The sequence below is a fragment of the Setaria viridis genome, chromosome 9 (genome assembly GCF_005286985.2).
Source record: "Setaria viridis chromosome 9, Setaria_viridis_v4.0, whole genome shotgun sequence".
NCBI classification, from domain to species: domain Eukaryota; kingdom Viridiplantae; phylum Streptophyta; class Magnoliopsida; order Poales; family Poaceae; genus Setaria; species Setaria viridis.
Window position 1 is genome coordinate 3,512,758 of NC_048271.2, and position 17,640 is coordinate 3,530,397.

A 17,640-nucleotide genomic window follows, 5' to 3' on the forward strand; every position below is an offset into this window, starting at 1 on the left:
AGCAATTTAGCTTCATGGTTGATTCATTTCAGATTACATCAGCTCGTGTACGTATTGGAAAAAATTTCAGGTTGTTGGACGTGAAACTAGCAGCGTTATTCAAGTTGCCAGTTGGGAAGAGTCATTAGCAGTTACTCCGGAGGATTTAGCAACTATAGCAAGCGTCTGTGCCTGTGCATAACAAGGACTTCGGCAAACAAACAAACGCACGAAAGAACGGAGTACCAAGGCGTGTTCGTTTCTTCAGTAACTCCTAAAATTCCTGTCACATGGAATGTTTAGATATTAATTAGGAGTATTAAATATAGATTAATTATAAAATTAATTGCACAGATGGAGACTAATTTGCAAGACGAATCTATTAAGTCTAATTAGTTCATGATTTGACAATATGATACTACAGTAAACATGTGCTAATGATGGATTAATTAGGCTTAATAGTTTCGCTCGTGAATTAGCCTTCATCCGTGTAATTAGTTTTATAATTAACCCTCCTAATTAGCCTCCGAATATTCGATGTGATATGAATTTTAATCCGGACTAAAGATCCAAACGCCCCCTAACTTGTTTAGACTCTACTGGGTTACTTCAAGTACATCGCATAAAGGCTCTGTCCTGCCTCTACTTTTGTGAGTGCAGTTAGTAGTACTGAAACAACGGTCCTGATTGTTAGGCACAGAAGCTTTTATGCCCTTGCCTGTAGCAAACTTAGCAGCAGCATTAAAGGCAGATCCAAGAAGATGTGATCAGTGACCCTGAAAGAAATAGTGACACGCAAAGAACCCAGGTTGGCCTGGTCAGGTGTCGACATGCAAGACAAACAAATTATTCTGATTTAAAGATAAATGCCACGAAGGCACCAGTGGTCTAGTGGTAGAATAGTACCCTGCCACGGTACAGACCCGGGTTCGATTCCCGGCTGGTGCATTCCATTATTTTGACCTTTTTTATTTACGTAACGCTGAAGCCATAACGGACAAACTAGAGCTCCTGATGAGTTTCGTAATCAAAATCATGCAGCCCTTTTTTTAGTTCGCATCACATGACGGGAGCATGGGGCCAGGTGCCAAGGACACGGCTTCGCCGCTTCTATTTCGTCTCCGAAAGATACGTCACGAAGCAGCAAAGGAGGCGAGGAGCGTGGCCGACTAGAACAATCAATTTTGAAATGATCAAAATGAAGACACGGAGACATCATTTTCCAATCCAGGAGCGCGTGATCGGTTGATTACTCGCTTGACCCCTGCCCTGCCACCTGCTAATCTGCAACGGCGGTAGAGTGCAAATCAATCCGCGGAAAGCAAACTCCGTCCCCCAACTACTCCAACCACAGCAAAGCAACCGTTGCAGGTAAAACTAGATAGATACTGTAGGCGCCACGCATCAACAAGCAACGGCGGCAAGCGCCAGAACGGCGATGTGCCCTGGTGCGTGGCGCCTGCTCCGTGCTCCCAGTGGGGGCATGACACGATGCGGCAGCGTGGAGGGCATGACACGATGCGGCAGCGTGGAGGGCATGTGCCACACGAGCTCAAGGCCGTGGCCCTTTTTGTCCGGGCGTGCCCGGCGATTTGAATCGGAGGGCGTTTTGGTAATTGGGCCAATGCAACGGGCGAATCGGCCGGAGCCCGTACTCCGGACGGCGGAATCCGCCACGTCGCCGGCCATTTGGGGGCCTTGGGCTGTTCCCTGATACGCCTGTCCCCCATTTTCTTCTCTCTCTTTTGTCTAAAAGTTTAATCAATCAGGTAGGTTTCAAGCAAAAACTATGTTATCTTTTTTTTTTCAAAAAGAGAGAAGAGGCCAAGACCTTACGCTTGACACCATTTTTGCGCGAAATTGAGTTGGATTTAAATTTAACGAATCAAGCGGATTGTATAAAGGTATTAGCATGAGTGAGTCTAAAAAGTTATTCAGAAACTTTTTAGCATGCACGTTACTCCCTTTTTCTCATGCGATTTGCACGCTACCGTTTGTTCGTACTAACCCCAGACAGTGTGTCTGGTCTGTCCGGGAGAGACGCGCCGGCAGAGCAGCGGGGGCGCGCGCCCCGCCCCACGTGGGCTCCACGAGTCAACCCGGGAACCGCGTGCCACGTCGCCCCCCCGCCGCCCCCCCCCCCCCCCCCCCCCCCCCCCCCCCGGCGCACCGAAACGCTCGCGCGTCGAGATGACCAAACCGCCCTCGCCGCCCACCACTCCCAGTCTCCCACTCCCACCACCACCACTCCCCCTCCGGCCTCCCCGCCTCCGCTTCGGCGATACGGGGCACACTATCCACGAACCATCCGCCCGTCGCCGCTGGCGTCACATCCGCTCTCTCGCTCGCTCCGGGCTTATCACCGCGTCTCGGCGAGGAGGAGAGGAGGGATAGCCGATAGCTCCTTCCCACCGATCGGCGGTGGCGCGGTCCCGGGATCCTGATCTCTGCTCCGGATCATTTCGGTCCCGTGTATCTGTATCCTCTGCTGTCCTCTCTCCCCCCTCAATTCAAAAGTTCCTTCGCTTTTCCGATCCGTCCCTGTCACCTCGGTTCTCATCATCCGCCCGCGTCTTAATTGCGGCCGGCGTCCAACTAGCCAGTCCCATCTTCCTTATTTGGTTCTTCTTTTCCCGTGTTTCTGTCACACGGATCGGGTGGGAAACATCGAGCTGGAGGGAAACCGTGTTTCGTGTGCAGCCTTCGCTTCTTCCATCGCCGTTTCCTTGGAGCGGCGTCTCGCCGTCCTGTTTATAGAAGCCCCCCTTCTTCTTGATCGATTCTGATTGGTCTTGCATCTCTTCACGCCAGAAATTTAAAGCTTTCTTTGTTTGGGCTTCGGAGCTATAAATCTTGAAGCTTCCTTACTCCGATTCCAGTCCGGTCCCAAGCCATTGCATCCAGGTGACCAGGAGGCCTGGTGTTTGTCTCTCCAGCTCCGATCGATTGGTCGCTGGGAGTTGACGGTAGAGATCTTGCCAGGCTCCGATCAGCGCGCCGGGGGAGCCGGATGGAGAATCTAGCCGCGCTGCGTCCGTGGCTCTGCTTGCTGGCGGCAATGGCGGCGGCGGCGTCGTGGTCCGGCGTCGCGAGGGTGGAGGCGCTGGGGATGAACTGGGGCACGCAGGCCACGCACCAGCTGCCGCCCAAGATCGTGGTGCAGATGCTCAAGGACAACGGCATCAAGAAGGTGAAGCTGTTCGACGCCGACCAGAGCACGCTCAGCGCGCTCGCCGGCACCGGCATCGAGGTCATGGTGGCCATCCCCAATGTCCTGCTCGACAGGATCACCGACTACGACACCGCCAAGGAGTGGGTCCGGCACAACGTCTCCCGGTACAACTTCGACGGCGGCGTCACCATCAAGTGAGAGGCTACTGCTCTGAGCAGTTTCTCTTCTCCTGCTCATTCATGGCTCGTCCGTGGTGCCGCGGCGGCGCGACCGCCGCGACGTGTCTGCGGTCGGTGGCTAAAGCTAATAGTGTTGCATTGCAGGTACGTGGCCGTGGGCAACGAGCCGTTCCTGGCGGCGTACAACAACACGTTCGACAAGGTGACGTTCCCGGCGCTGCAGAACATCCAGAACGCGCTGGACGAGGCCGGGCTCGGCGACACCATCAAGGCGACGGTCCCGCTGAACGCCGACGTGTACATGTCCCCGACGGACAACCCGGTGCCGTCGGCAGGGCGGTGGCGGCCCGACATCGCGGACCTGATGACGCAGATGGTGCAGTTCCTGAGCAACCACAGCGCGCCCTTCACGGTGAACATCTACCCGTTCATCAGCCTGTTCCTCAACGACAACTTCCCCGTGGACTTCGCCTTCTTCGATGGCGGCGCGACGCCTGTCCTCGACAACGGCGTGCAGTACACCAACGTGTTCGACGCCAACTTCGACACCCTGGTGGCCGCGCTCAAGGCGTCCGGGCACGGCGACCTCCCCGTCATCGTCGGCGAGGTCGGCTGGCCCACCGACGGCGACAAGCACGCCACCAATGTCTACGCGCAGCGGTTCTACAACGGCCTCCTCAAGCGGCTCGCTGCCAACGCCGGCACCCCCGTCCGGCCCAACCAGTACATCGAGGTCTACCTGTTCGGGCTCCTCGACGAGGACATCAAGAGCGTGGCCCCCGGCAACTTCGAGCGGCACTGGGGCATCCTCCGCTACGACGGGCAGCCCAAGTACCCGATGGACCTGTCGGGGCAGGGGCAGAACGCGATGCTGGTGCCGGCGCAGGGGGTGGAGTACCTGCCCCGGACGTGGTGCGTCGTCAACACGGAGTCGCCCAACATGGACAAGCTCGCGGACAACATCAACTTCGCGTGCACCTTCGCCGACTGCACCGCGCTGGGGTACGGCTCGACGTGCGGCGGCATGGACAGCAACGGCAACGCGTCCTACGCCTTCAACGCCTTCTTCCAGATGAAGGACCAGGCGGACGAGGCGTGCGACTTCCAGGGGCTCGCCAGGCCCACGCAGACGGACCCCTCCACCAACACCTGCAACTTCACCATACAGATCGCCACCACCTCGGCGGCGGCGGGTCACCGGCGGCCGATCGGCGTGGCCGCCGCTGCCGCCGTGCTGCTGTTCTTGGCGCAGCTGACGATCCTGCTGCATTAGGGGAGGGCGTGCGTGCTTGGTTTAGATAGGCAGGTTTAGTTATTGTTGATCTTTGGTTGGTTTTGGTTTTGGGGTTTTGGCAGGGCGCGCTTGCAGATTATAGTTCGTTCGTTTGTTGGTTTAATTTTGGTGAAAAAAATAATTGGTAGGAAGTGTTGTACTGGAGATATACATGTATACTTCAGGTTCAGGATGTATACTGATTTGAGATGGTTCGTTTGACACCGTATGCAATGCAACAACACTCTGCTGGGCTGCTGATCCAAATCACCGAAGCTAGATGACTGACGAGTAACAGTTCGTTCAGTTTCAGACTCTCCGTAGGCACCATGTGTCCACACATGACGGGCACAATCTGGGATGCACCATGATTATTGGGACTTGGAGTTGTAGCTTATAGGTGATCCAGATTTGTTTGGCTTTTTTGCAGTATACTGGTGGCATCCACATGATTCGAATCAATCGAAATACGAGATGCGTAGGAGATGCACAGCACATGGCCCCCCTGATCCAGCATAACATGGGACGGGCACATGGTGTCATGGTCTAGAACTCAAGATGCGCAACTCTTCTCGCGTCGAAAGTTGGAACTCGTTCCTGGGCTTTCCCGTACGCAAGTGAAGTGAAGTGACCAATAAACCCTTAAAAGAAGCTTTCCGGATCAGCCGTGCACATCAGCACGTGTGGTGACTACAATTTGTGCTGTTTTTTGTTCTTTTGATTTTTATCCGGTAAAACAGTTGAGTTTCCTACAACGAACGAGCAAGGGGCACGGCGCCCGGACCGACTCACGTGGGGAACACAGAAACGACCTGGTGGCGTCGTCGGCCCGTCTCTCCGGGGCGGGGCTCCTCCCGCTTGCTTCGGCGCCTCGCCGTGATCCGAGACGCGGCGCTTCTTGTTTGGCGCGAGACGTGCACTGCGGCTGCTGGATGCGTGTGATGCTCGCCGCTCAGGTGTGCGGGTGCGGCGGCGGCGGTTCGCAGGTCGGCAGGGGCACTATCCTTTTTTCCCAGTGCCAGAATGCCAGTTCTACCCCGATTCTGAAATCCGGAGAGGGAGCATTGTACCCAACCCACCAGTGATCCTGGCATCCTGCAGTCCTGCTTATACGTAGGCACCATGAGTGTGGCTTTGTGAAACTTTGGACGCGGTACTGCGTCTGTGTCATTGGTTGGACACTTTGCTCCCAATGCCTGTATTCTTACGAAATCTACATAGAAACCACTTGAATTTCCTGAAGTGCTGACTTGGATTGCGTTGGTTTAGGCACCATTGTGTCGCTTTGCTTATTCGTAGTTTTGGTCTGCAATCAGAACTGACGGTCCATGGACCCTCTTCAAGCTTTTCCTGCACGATGCCAACTTGCCAAGTTCCAGAAGGTGTGTCTCTGAATCTCACGCAGAAGCACACCGGAACAATCAACAATTCAACAGAATAGCCAGGCCGCTGCTGCAATGCTGCATCCCCTCGCAGCCCATTGGGCTTGGTGATCGACAAAACAACAGGATCCTTTTGGCTTTTGGTAGTATAGTAGATGCTGGCTGTATATGTTCAGAACTTCAGAAAACTGAACGTCCTTTGCTTTGTTCTGCGCTCGCAGGTGCTAAGCTGGGATGGCAATTCCAAGCTCCTCTGCTGTTCAAATGCTCGGAAGCACCGCACCCATTTCAGGAAAAATATACTGGCTTAGATGAAACCATGAATAAATGAAGAAGACGTCCGCGTAGCCTGCCGTGTGCCGGGAGGAGAATCCGCCGCCGCGCTCGCCTGCTTGAGCTCAATCGCGCGGCTTCTTGACCCGGCTGTGATGCCCATGGCAGATCGCGCGTCTTGCTGCCGGAGCAGATCAGAGGAGTGGAGATCACGTGGTAGGGAGGGACCTGAGCGAAAGATGGGTGTTATCCCTTCCGGCAGGAACTGAACCTGGGGTGACGGCGGCGGCGGCCGTCGGTGGACGGGCGAGAAGCGGAGCCGTCCGAATCAGGGATCGTTTTGCATAATTTTGATCTAGAATTTTACAGATGGACCCCTAATTTGGATCGCGATTAATAGTCGCGATCCAAATTAGGGGGATTTTCAGAAATATCTGATCAGAAATTTTACAATAGCACCCCTAATTTGGATCGCGATTATTGATGGCGATCCAAACCAGGGGGTGATTTGCAAACATTTCGGGCCGGAGCCGGAGCAGCCCGCCGCGAGGTGCCGGCGATCCATTGACCGCCAGTGACCTCCGCTAACCCCATCCCCATGCATCCCGGTGATCCAGATTCGAGATTCAACGTCTAGCCGGAGCCGCGTCTCCCTGCAGGCGCCGCTCTCGGTCCCAGCTCCTCCATAGATGCTGCCGCCGCGGCGCGCGACGGAAGTGCGGTGGCCGGAGACGACGACGAGGATTCGGAGAGGCGAAGCGAGCGCCTTGACGCGGATGGCGGTGTCTCCTGCTTATGTTTCTTCTGGCGTTGCAGAGTGGACTTGGGACATCCGACGGCAGGATTCAGCTCAGCTCAGGGTCTCGCTGCCACATTGCTAAATTTTTGAAAGATCGAATTACCAAGATAGCAATTGCTGCTTGCGAATTACATGTCCTACAAGCTGCAAGAGATTTTCACATTCGTTCAGAGCTCGCTGCTTTTGTTGCTCTTGGTCGTCGGACTCTTTCTTGTGCACGGCGCACCTCCACCGCCGCAGCTGTCAGCTTCCCCTTCCGGCTCACCACTCGCCCCTCCATCTCGACTTCCTCCTGCGATCGAGGACTTCCACAGGGTCAAGTTCCACGAGACCACAAGGTGTATCCGAAATTCTGAATGCACACACAACGCGCACCAGAACAATCAAACAGAAAAGCCAGCCACCAAAGCGATGCTGCAGCCCGTTGGACCGGACCAGTGGCAATCGGCGTTCGCCGAAGCAAACACTGTAAATCACTAAATCCCAGCAGAACGATGAACAGAACTCGGGAGCGGAGCTGAAGAATCGAAGTGGAACCGTGAGGGGGCGGGAACGACCGAACGAGAAAGGGAAGCGTCATGTGCCGGGCCTGGGCGTCCGGACTCCGGAGTCCGGACCGACCCGCCGAACCAGCGCGCGGCTCGCGTGCAACGACCTGGCGTGCTCTTCTTATTTGGCGCCAGACGTGGGCGGCGGTGTGCGCAGGAAACTTCCGCGTGATCCTCTGCTGGATGCGTGTGACGAGCGTCCAGGTGCGCGGCGGCGGCGGCGGTTCGCAGGTCGGGAGGTGCTGGCTTGGATTCCGTTGGTTTAGGCATACGCGACGACGAGCGATCCTGCGCTCAGTTTTCGTACTGAAACTAGACTGCACTCTGAAGTCTGTAAAGCTGTACTGAACGGCTTGTACATGATGCACCACTAGAGCCAGCAAGCAAGCCGCGGCTCCGACATGACGACTAGCTAGCTAAGCTAGCTGATCAGTGGACGACGTTGACGTTGAGCTTCATCCCGGACTAGCAGTGGCCCTCGACGACGTTGATGAAGAACCACCGCCCGGCCTGCCTCAGCGCCACGCGGTCGTCCACCGGAGGCCAGCGTCGGCGCGTCGCTCGGCACGGCGCACGCCGCGTAGCTCACCCCGCGTTGTGGAAGCTCTGCGACGCATCAATCGGTCAGGCAGTAGCCGATCGCCGCGTGCCGCCGTGCGTCGCAATGGATCGGTCGCGTGCTATTGGATATTAGGTGCCGTGCCGTGCCATCGTGCTTCTTGACCCCAAGTCATTTTGCAGGGTGACAAGAGTCTTCCGGTGCTTCACTGGAGGATACAGTATTGCTGGATCTCAGAGTCGAGTACTGATGTGTGTACCAGCTGCCAGCTGAGAGCTGACCAGCGTTCTCGGAATCCTGCCCGTGAGTTTGCAACGTTGGTGCCACCTTGCTTGCGTGGCGAGGAGACGCCTCTCGTCCCGATCAGGGGCGAGGGGCGACCGATGGCACCGGGCCTGCAGCTGCACCGGTGGTTTGGGGTTTGGGGTTGCTGGGGTCGATCTGTGCCCACCGAGCTTAGAGGGAGAGCCTGGGGCGGCAGTCGACCGGTGGTGGTGGCGGGTTGCCGGGCGGCGAGGGCGTCGCCGGCCAGAGCGGTGCAGGACAACCGGTGGCCTCGTGCCGGCGGCGGGGGCGGAGTACGCCGAAGTAGATCGCAGGCGCGGCGTGGAGGCGTCGGGACGGTCAGTGGGTGGAGTGGTCGGCGGCGATGTCGCTGCTACGCACGGGCGGTGGGAGCAGCCGGCGACGGGGGTGGAGGATGACAGAGTAGATCGGAAGAGCGGCGTGGAGGCAGCAGGCGGTCGGTGGGCGATGTGGTCGGCGGCGAGGTCGCCGCCGGGCACGGGCGGTGTGGGAGCAGCTAGCGGCGGGGGGTGGAGGATGAAGCACCTGGATAGCTCTCGCGTTAGCGCTAGGCAGAGGGCGCTCTTCGTGTAGTTGGCTCCATTCATGAAACCTTGCTTGTTGCCTAGATGCAAGCGCAATAAGACGAGGAAGAAAAACCAGAGTTCAGCTGAGGTGGATGGCTTGTGGAAGCCCGGAGGTTAATTTGTTTTCATGATTTATTATGGAACTTTATATTCAGTCCTTTTCTTTCAGAGTTAGGAGGAGCTAGTTTATTTATGTAATAACGCTATGTAAGAACCTTTGAGACTTGCTTGCTTTCCTTCTTAAATGACAGTTTGACAGTGCAGTGCTCCTGCAAACATTTCGGGGGGGGGGGGGGGGGGGGGGGGGGGGGGGGGGGGGGGGGGGGGGGGGGGGGGGGGGGGGGGGGGGGAACAGAGTTCCCCGGCTGCACGGCTGCAGACTCCAATCCATATCCGCCGTCATTGTTTTCAATCTTTCTCCACCTCCACTATTTGCAAAATAATCCCCAACCCCTAAACTCCCGCGGCGATCGTCTTTGACTCCCTCCGACATGGCCATCGCCCCCGCCGCCGCCGGTGCCCTCTCCCACGATCCTCGACGCGACGATCCCGCCCCTCCGCCCGTCCTCGCCGGGTGGGCGCTGTTCGAGACGCGCGTGGACCGGGAGCACCTCCCTATGAACACCGCCACAGCCGCCGCCTGCAAGACGAGCAACGGCCGGGACGTCCGCGTCTCCCTCCGCCGCCTCGCCACGCCGCCGGCCTGTTCCGTAGTCCAGCTCTACACCGACGACGACGTGCCCATGGTGCCCATCAGCGTCGTGGCCGCTGACGGCGACCTCCTCCTCGTCCATATGGTCGTCGCCATCAAGGGAGTTTATGCCAAGAAGTTCCCGCACAACTTCTTCGTCTACAAGGCCGACCCTGAGTTGCCATCGCTGCTGCCTCTCCCTCCTCCTCCCAGCGTCTGGAAGGCCCAAGCTGAGGTTACCGGCATCGCCCGCAGAGGCGAGGAGTTCGTCGTGGCCAATCTGAGGAGACACAACGTCGTCGTCGACGCCACCACGATGACGGAGGTTGAGGCGGCCGTCGTGTGGCTTTACAGGTCGTCGTCTGCCACCGGGCAGTGGGAGACCAAGCAGCTCGACCTGCCCTACGCCAAGGAAGAGGGGATTGTCGAGTACTTTTGGTGCACTGACACCGTGTTCTCCTTCCGTGGATTCCCTGGCATTGAGACGTGGAGAGGCGACAGGGACCTTCCAAACATGTACAGGGCAGTGTCCATCTGTCGAGGCCATCTGAAGTTCGTCGACATCGACAATGGCAAGTTCCGCTCCACCGGGCCGACGACGACGACCACGATGCGGGCATCACGAGCGACGACGAGGGGCCTTCCCACTACGACGACAACTACGACGGGTGCACCATCACGACGTGGACTCTGAGGATGCCGGAACTCGAGTGGGAGGAGGACTCTTCTCTCCTGCTCCAAGACCTCTCGTCGCTTCCGAGCTACCAAGATTCGCCTCTGCCAAGGACCGTGCCGAGATTCCCTGTCGGCGACATGGAGGAGGACAGCATTCTTCACTTCATAGTGATGGGCCTGGATATCTTGACAAGGCTTGGATGGTTACTGTTGACATGAAGAAGAAGTCGTTGGTGCAGTACGCGCTCTATGAGAATCCAATAGAGGCAAAGGACTCTGGTGGTTTTGATTATAGCAATGTATTTTTTAACATACCTTTTGTCTCCACTCAGCTGTTCCATTGAACAAGCATGTAGGACAAGCTTAAATTTGAAACAAGTTTATCTAAAATTTTTTTTGAAACAAGTGGGTTGTAGCAAACTTGTCTGAATAACCTGACGAGACTGCCAGAACACACATCACTAAGTTTATTCGTAAGCTTGTACTGAAATGCTCTGAACTAGAGAAGACTGCCACGTGGATGCTCTGCGGCGGACCACGCACTACGCCAGAAATGATTTGTGCTGGTGTATCCAAATTAACGTGCTGACAGGTGGAATTGGCACCTGCCAGCACAAAGGTGACCGGGACCGCTGCCAGCACAGATGGCTCTGTGCTAGCGGGCGATCTAAGCACCTGCCAGCACAAATGCCGCTCCCTTATCTCTCCAGGAGCAGGCACCAACGGAGCGGGCGTCAGCTCCATACCTCTCCCTTATCTCCTCTTATCTCTCCAGGAGGAGGCACCAGCGGGAGCGACGGCCGTGCGGATGGGCCACGAGCACTAGGGGCGGCACGCCTGGGTGGAGGCATTGGCGGCCAGTGGGCGCGGGCGCCGACGGGAGCGGCGGCCGATGGGGCGGGCCAGCGAGCGCGGGGACCGACGCTCCCGCTTGGATGTAGAGGCTGCCGACGCGCGCGGAGACCGGTGTGGGCAAGTGGCGGGCGATCGAGCGCAGGCGGCGTCAGGTGCTCTCTCTCCCCCTCATCTGTTCCTTTCTCTCACCCTCACCCTCTCTCTACCTTATATGTTCCTTTCCTCTCCGGTGGGAGGGCAAGCTCCAGCGGTGCCCAAGGGCAAGCTCTGGCAGCGTGCCGAAGGTCGGACGTCAAGGGCGAGCTTCGGCGGGCACGCAAGGGCGGCGTGAGACTGACCCGACCGGCCGGTGTGAGGTCAAACGGCCAGCGGGCCTGACTCGGGCGTACGGCATGAGGACGGGTGGTCGGCGGGTGCATGGGCCGCCTTGAGGACGGTCGACCGGCGAGCACAAGACCACTGCGGGCAGTCGGTTGGAACAGCCTTCAGTGGTCACATGGGCCGACGGCCGGTGAGGGAAGGGACCGTCGGGGGCAGCCCTAGCCAAGCTGCAGCTGGCGCGAGCGACGACGGAGAAGTAGTGCGGAGTCGCGGGACAACGGCGCGAGGCGAAACGAGAGGCAGCATGGCCGCGGTTGCGGCATCATGAGCGGCTACACCAACTTTTTTTATTATTATCCGAAAAATATCTTTGTTGGCGGGCTATCTAAGCACCTGCAAGCGCAAATTTGAATTGTATGGCGGGTGGATACCCGCCAACACAAAGAACATTTGTGCTGACAGTGAGTTGTTAGCGGGTACGGAATCCGCCAGCAGAAATCGGTTTTGACCACCAGCAATAATCTAGCGTAGTGGTGATTTCTAGGCTAAGTCGACGTGGCGGATAAGCAGCTAGCTTAGCCGATGGATCAGTGGACGTTGACGGCGAGCTTCATGCCGGAGTCGCACTCCCCCTCGGCGTCGCAGATGAAGAAGAACTGCCCGGCCTGCTCCAGCACCACGTGGTCGTCGCCGGAGTTGAGCAGCCGCGCGTTGTCCGGCACCGAGCACTCGGCGTAGCCCTGCGCGTCCACCACCACCACGTCCTTCTCGCTCGGCGTGTCGTACCGGAACACTGCCAGCCAATCTCCAAACCAACCGGTTAGTTAACCACGCCGCCGCGCCCGCGTTGGCACGCCGTACACATCACCCACCACGTCTAACCGGTGCGCGTACGTACCGAGCGTGTCGCCGACCTTGAACTTCTTGCCGCTGGCCCAGGCGTCGTAGTCGACCGCGGTGTTCCAGCCGGCGTCGTCCCCGACCCTGTACGTCGCCGCGCACGCCGTCTCCGGGAGCAGAGCGGCCACGCCGACGACGGCCGCCACGGCTGCAGCTACGAGTAGCGTCGTCTTAGGCGAAGCCATTTAGTTTGCCACGGGAGCGCCGGTGCCGTGGGCGCGTGCGTGTCTTTGGTATCTGCCCGGCCGGATGCTGGTGCGCTTGCTTGGCATCAGGAGTTTGGCGCGCATATGTATAGACACGCACCACCGTTCATGGTTGGTGCGACCGCCGCTAGCGTTGGCTCCTTGGAGACAGGACGTGTGTTGTAGCGGTGTACTCGATGCGACTCCTTGCAAGGCACAACGCGACACGGGGCGGTGGGCTGGATTTCGTCGTGTATTTGCCTTTTCGTTGGCAGGGCGCCTGGGTTCGTTTGATTTCCTTGCTGGAGGTAGAGGGTTGATCGATTCAACATTCTGGATCGAGGAGTTCAATAATCTGCGTGTTACCGTGATCGATCAGTAAGACGCATTTTTTTTTTGTTGCCTGGACATGAGAACGATGCAGGGCCTGGCCTACATCCACGCTTCCGATTCCTGTGGCGGGCGGGTCGCGGACTGACAACAATGAGACGACTGTGATGGCGGCCTATCGTGGAGGAGCTGCTCATTAGGGTCAGCGGCCACGCCATGCTGCAGAAGCGTCACGTGGCCAGCAAGCGCGAGGTGACCTCGTCGATATGTGCATGTGCCGTCATGTGCAGGGGCGGCGGCAGCTCGTCATGGTAACTACAGGGAGATGTCGGTAGGTGCTGCAGGAATCCCATCTATGCGCTTATCCATTTATGTTATTTTTGCATATCTCTATTTGACATGCCGTCAAGGTGTTCGATGAAATTCTAAACAGGATGCATGTGAGACTATCTATTATGTTGTTTTTAGTGACATGGATCACCCGGCCCTTCTATTATGAAATTCTAAGCAGGAGGCAAATCGGAGCTGAGGGCTGCCGTCCTTCACCTCCCCGTGATCAAGATCGCCCAGCCCGACAAGATGATGACCGTCACTTTGCAGTCGTCACGAGTGGCCAGCATCGCCTTCCTGTCCACCTCGACGGTCACCACGGGGGTTACTGCAAGGGATCGTTTTCTCCGAGGAAAGTAATCATACTCGAATTCCTCGATTATTATCTGTTTCCACTGCATTGTGGCAAAACTTTGGACCTTCAGGTAACTACCACTACCAGCACCAACAACATCGAAGGGAGGAGAATGGAGACTGCATTGAACGGTTGTGACATGTCCAGGTATTGTTTCTTTAGTTATTGACGTGCGAGAATTTGATGGTGTTTGACAAATAGGATATGGCAATGAATATGACGATGTAGGGAATCCAGGATCCATTTTAGGCTATTATCATAATCTGAATACAAGGTGAATCTTATTACCATTCTGATAATAGCAAGTTGGGTTGTTGCTATTGATGGGGTAAGAAAATAAATCTCCCACATAGTTGTCAATGTTATGCCTTTTCTTTCTTGAAAAGAAAAGGTTTCCAGTACTGTTGAAAAGGAGTTGTAATCTGAAACCAGCATATCTTTGTCAGCTATCGCTCATCTAATCATGCTTATTTTCATTGATTTTATTGGACAGAAGTTTAGATTCCTATGACTATAAAGTGAGCATGGTATTGATCAAATCATTTTGCATTTATTGTCTATTTATATTTATTATACATAAATTTGATAAGTAGTACTGATCATGCCTATATATCCTTCCGCTTCAGAAAATGTTGGAGTTAACACATCATGCAGATTATCATACACGTCACAATGGTAAAGAGTTGGGTGATGTGATTAAGAAAATAAAAGGAGATGACTGGTTAGCTGCTCAGCTCATAGTAAGGACCAGTTTAGAGTTGTGCATCTTCTTTATTATGGGTTCTTTGTGTGTAATCCAAAGCAGGTGAGAACCTAGATGTTAGCCTGAACAAAGATTTTACACATGTTCTGACAATTAATCACTATTCCTTCTTATGTGTCGATTTTTGTTATATTTTAGAAATATGCATCATCTTTGCCTGCAACAAATGCTCACGAGTTTTGGCCTAAAGCTTCGGGTGTCTTTTACTTAAAAGAGGTTCAGTGACACCTATTGTTTCTGTTTGTTTCAGGACTGGTGGTTTATCTAGGGTGTATTCAGGTCAATGGGTTCTGTTATACTTATGACCCAAAATTATATAACCATAACTCCTTGTTATACTAAAACTGGGACTTGTGTTGTCGTGTTGTGTTGCCAAGTTGGTAACAGTTTGAGATGCATGTGCATTGTGAATGTCCAGGTAGAGCAGACAGAGAAGATGGAGTTTAACCCCTGCAGAGAACATGGTGGAACAATGTCCTGTATGATGTGGTTATGTTAGAGTTGTTTGTGCACCGCAGTCTAATCCTTTATGGTTTGTGTGCAGATGAAGAGAGTTTTGGAGAAGACTGGCTGTTGATTTGTAGCAGACCAAGTTGAACAATCCTATTCATCTGCTCAGGAAAGTGGTCTGATATATTACATTGAAGATGCCATCCATGCATCTCTGGTCTATCAAAGAATCATGAATACAAGTTGGTGGATGATGCGTTCATTAGAAACAAAATCTCGCTAATCGATAAAGTAATTGCCTTCTACGAGGTAATTGACGTCAAGCAGCTAGGAAAGTCTTTACTGGGTCTATGCAGCTTCTGTCAAGTTTTAGTTCATTGAACTGGTTTTGTTACAGAAAGTGAATCAAATCACCGATTCTTTTGATTTGCCAATAACCTTATGATTTCACTCAGCAACCTGCCTACCACTGCAATGCAAAAAGTATGTTTTCATGCCTTGTGACATGAGTATTCAATAGTCACGATTGGCAAAATAGTGAAACTTCTATATGAGTGGTTTGATATTTCTTGTTATCACATTGGTAATTGTACTTAATTATAGTGTTTTCATTCGGTGCTAATTGCTAAAGCAAGTTAAATTATATATGAACTCAATTTGCTTTTGAATGGTTCTCCACATACGTTAAATTGCTAGCTAATCTACGTTCTTCCGCAGTTGCTGAATGGTTGTCCTCAAATTTCTATATTGCTATTTTGATGCTTGTGAAGGAAAATTGTGTTACCCGTAGCAACGCACCGGCACGATCCTAGTAAGAGACAAAAAAAGACTAGAGTTCCTCGGCGGCAGGATCTTGCCACACCACACGGCCAACAAGCGGTACAATTAGGGATGGTAAAGGACCCTCTAATTAGCCTATCAAATTTAAGGATCAGGCTCAATAAGGGTCGAGCCATAATTTTATATGATTTTGAACTAAAAATAGATAGTGCTGGGTTGGATTGTGAAGGAGGTACGAGGATCATGATCCATTACCACCCTTGGCACAATAAAACGGGGTAGCAGATCGATGAATTTACAAGTCATCCTCCACAAAAATAGACACTAGAGACTACTACTGCCTGCAAACTACTGTAGCTCACTTGTATGGTTCAGATCCTGGCGATCTTGTCGGCGACCACGACCGGGTTGTTCTTGGCGATCCGCTCGCGGCCGGCGCGCTTGTAGTCGAAGCTGCAGCCGTGCTTCTCCGCGTAGCGGTGCGCGCCGCAGAAGGTATCCCCGCAGCAGCACCGGAACCCCAGCAGGCCGACCTTCTTGCGGCACGCCGTGCACCGGTTCGCCGCCGCCGGCTTCGCGGGGCCCGCGGCCGTCGCTGGCTCGGCAGCCGCTGCTGCACCGTCAGCAACGCCACCGTCTGGGGACGGCGCGACGGCGGCGCACGTGATCCTGGCCTTCTTCTCCGGCGGCGCGCCGCGGGGTGCGGGCGCGAAGACGCCGCCGCTCGTGTTGTAAACAGCCTGGTGTGCCATCTTCTTCTCCTCGGTGGGCGCCGTGGCGGCGTGCTCGCGGTAGCACTTGGAGCACATGCCGGCGGTCGAGGGGTTGCCGAAGAACCCGCACCCGTTCGCGCACGCGGCCGCCGCGGCGGCCGCGTCGATCTCATCGACGTCGACGCTCTTCCGCTTCTGCGCCGCCATCGCTACCGTGCGGAGCGTCGTCGTCGGGTGCGTGCTGTGGCCGAACACGTCGAGACGAGCTTGTTCGCGTCGATCGAGTGGAATTGGCGTCTGGTCGTTTAGTTGGGTTGGCTGTGGTCTTATATGGACGCGCTACTAGGCTAGGGCGCGACACGGCGTGCCCGACGACGGAGGCGTTGCTGGTTCGGAGTGTGCTACTACGCGATCGATCTCCCGTTCGGATTAGATGCGTTCGTGACTCCGAACCGAAATCTCTGGTGTTTTCTCGTCCCGACCTTAACAAAAATAACCTCTCTCTCGTACGGACTGCCACGGTGGTTTCCCGTTTCGTCCCAGCGAAACCGGGTCGGTGTCACGGTACGGGTCGTGTCGGGCTCGATCTTTCGCCGTCGTCCCTCTCCTCCTCCGAGCACATCAAGAGCTCTCAACACAAACACACACCGGCGGCGCAACGGTTGCAAGCACGTCTAGGGTTTTGAACTTCTGATTGATGATGATGATCTGGGCCGCATTGCGATCGATGCCCGTCTGGTGTTTCCTAACGAGATTCTAAGAAAGCAAAGATGGTACACTACGCAAAAATTCTAACAAGAATCTTGCTGGATGCGAGCAGAGGGGAGCTACTACTCCAGTAATGAAGCGTAGCCGCCGGTTGATTGCCGCCCGCCGGTGGCCGTCCCACTTGGCAACGACGAAGCACAGGTGTTGTTCTTGCGGCCGCCGGAACGCCCAGAACTCGACGCGGTCGCCCTTCCTGAAGCCGCTGCCCGCGACGAACCTCCCGAAACCATGGCCGTTGATCACCACGACCCTGGTGCTCCAGAACGAGTTGAGCCTCAGAGCCGCCGCCTCCCACTCCGCGCCGCGCTCGTAGACGAGCACCAGCACCCCCGGGTGCCTCGTCTTGTCCTCCCTCTTCTTCTTCTTCGCGCCGTCCTGGCCCTGAGCGGGCCTGTCCCTGCGACGGCTGCTGCCGTGGAGACCGCAACTCCTGAGCTCACCGGCGGAGAGGAGGGGGCGGAGGCGATCGGAGCCGCTGGACAAAATGA

The 17,640-nt window shown here is 55.4% G+C and overlaps 3 protein-coding genes and 1 non-coding gene across 4 annotated transcripts; 2 read left to right on the forward strand and 2 right to left on the reverse strand.

The window, feature by feature from the left end:
- Positions 1-856: 856 nt before the first annotated feature.
- Positions 857-927, forward strand: TRNAG-GCC (transfer RNA glycine (anticodon GCC)). The gene has a single exon. It is a non-coding gene; the product is annotated as a tRNA-Gly (tRNA).
- Positions 928-2,199: 1,272 nt separating this feature from the next.
- On the forward strand, positions 2,200-4,825 carry LOC117834998 (glucan endo-1,3-beta-glucosidase 8). Its single transcript, XM_034714352.2, has 2 exons — positions 2,200-3,345; positions 3,475-4,825. Exons 1-2 carry the CDS (start codon positions 2,990-2,992, stop codon positions 4,601-4,603), a joined length of 1,485 nt encoding a protein of 494 aa, XP_034570243.1. The 5' UTR covers positions 2,200-2,989; the 3' UTR covers positions 4,604-4,825.
- A 7,078-nt stretch (positions 4,826-11,903) lies between these two features.
- On the reverse strand, positions 11,904-12,844 carry LOC117840809 (basic blue protein). Its single transcript, XM_034721345.2, has 2 exons — positions 12,477-12,844; positions 11,904-12,371 (listed from the first exon to the last, which is right to left on the reverse strand). Exons 1-2 carry the CDS (start codon positions 12,661-12,663, stop codon positions 12,166-12,168), a joined length of 393 nt encoding a protein of 130 aa, XP_034577236.1. The 5' UTR covers positions 12,664-12,844; the 3' UTR covers positions 11,904-12,165.
- Positions 12,845-15,764: 2,920 nt separating this feature from the next.
- LOC117839655 (zinc finger A20 and AN1 domain-containing stress-associated protein 7) lies at positions 15,765-16,797 on the reverse strand. Its single transcript, XM_034720045.2, has one exon. The coding sequence runs from the start codon at positions 16,589-16,591 to the stop codon at positions 16,043-16,045; it is 549 nt and encodes a 182-aa protein (XP_034575936.1). The 5' UTR covers positions 16,592-16,797; the 3' UTR covers positions 15,765-16,042.
- Between the last annotated feature and the right edge of the window lie 843 nt (positions 16,798-17,640).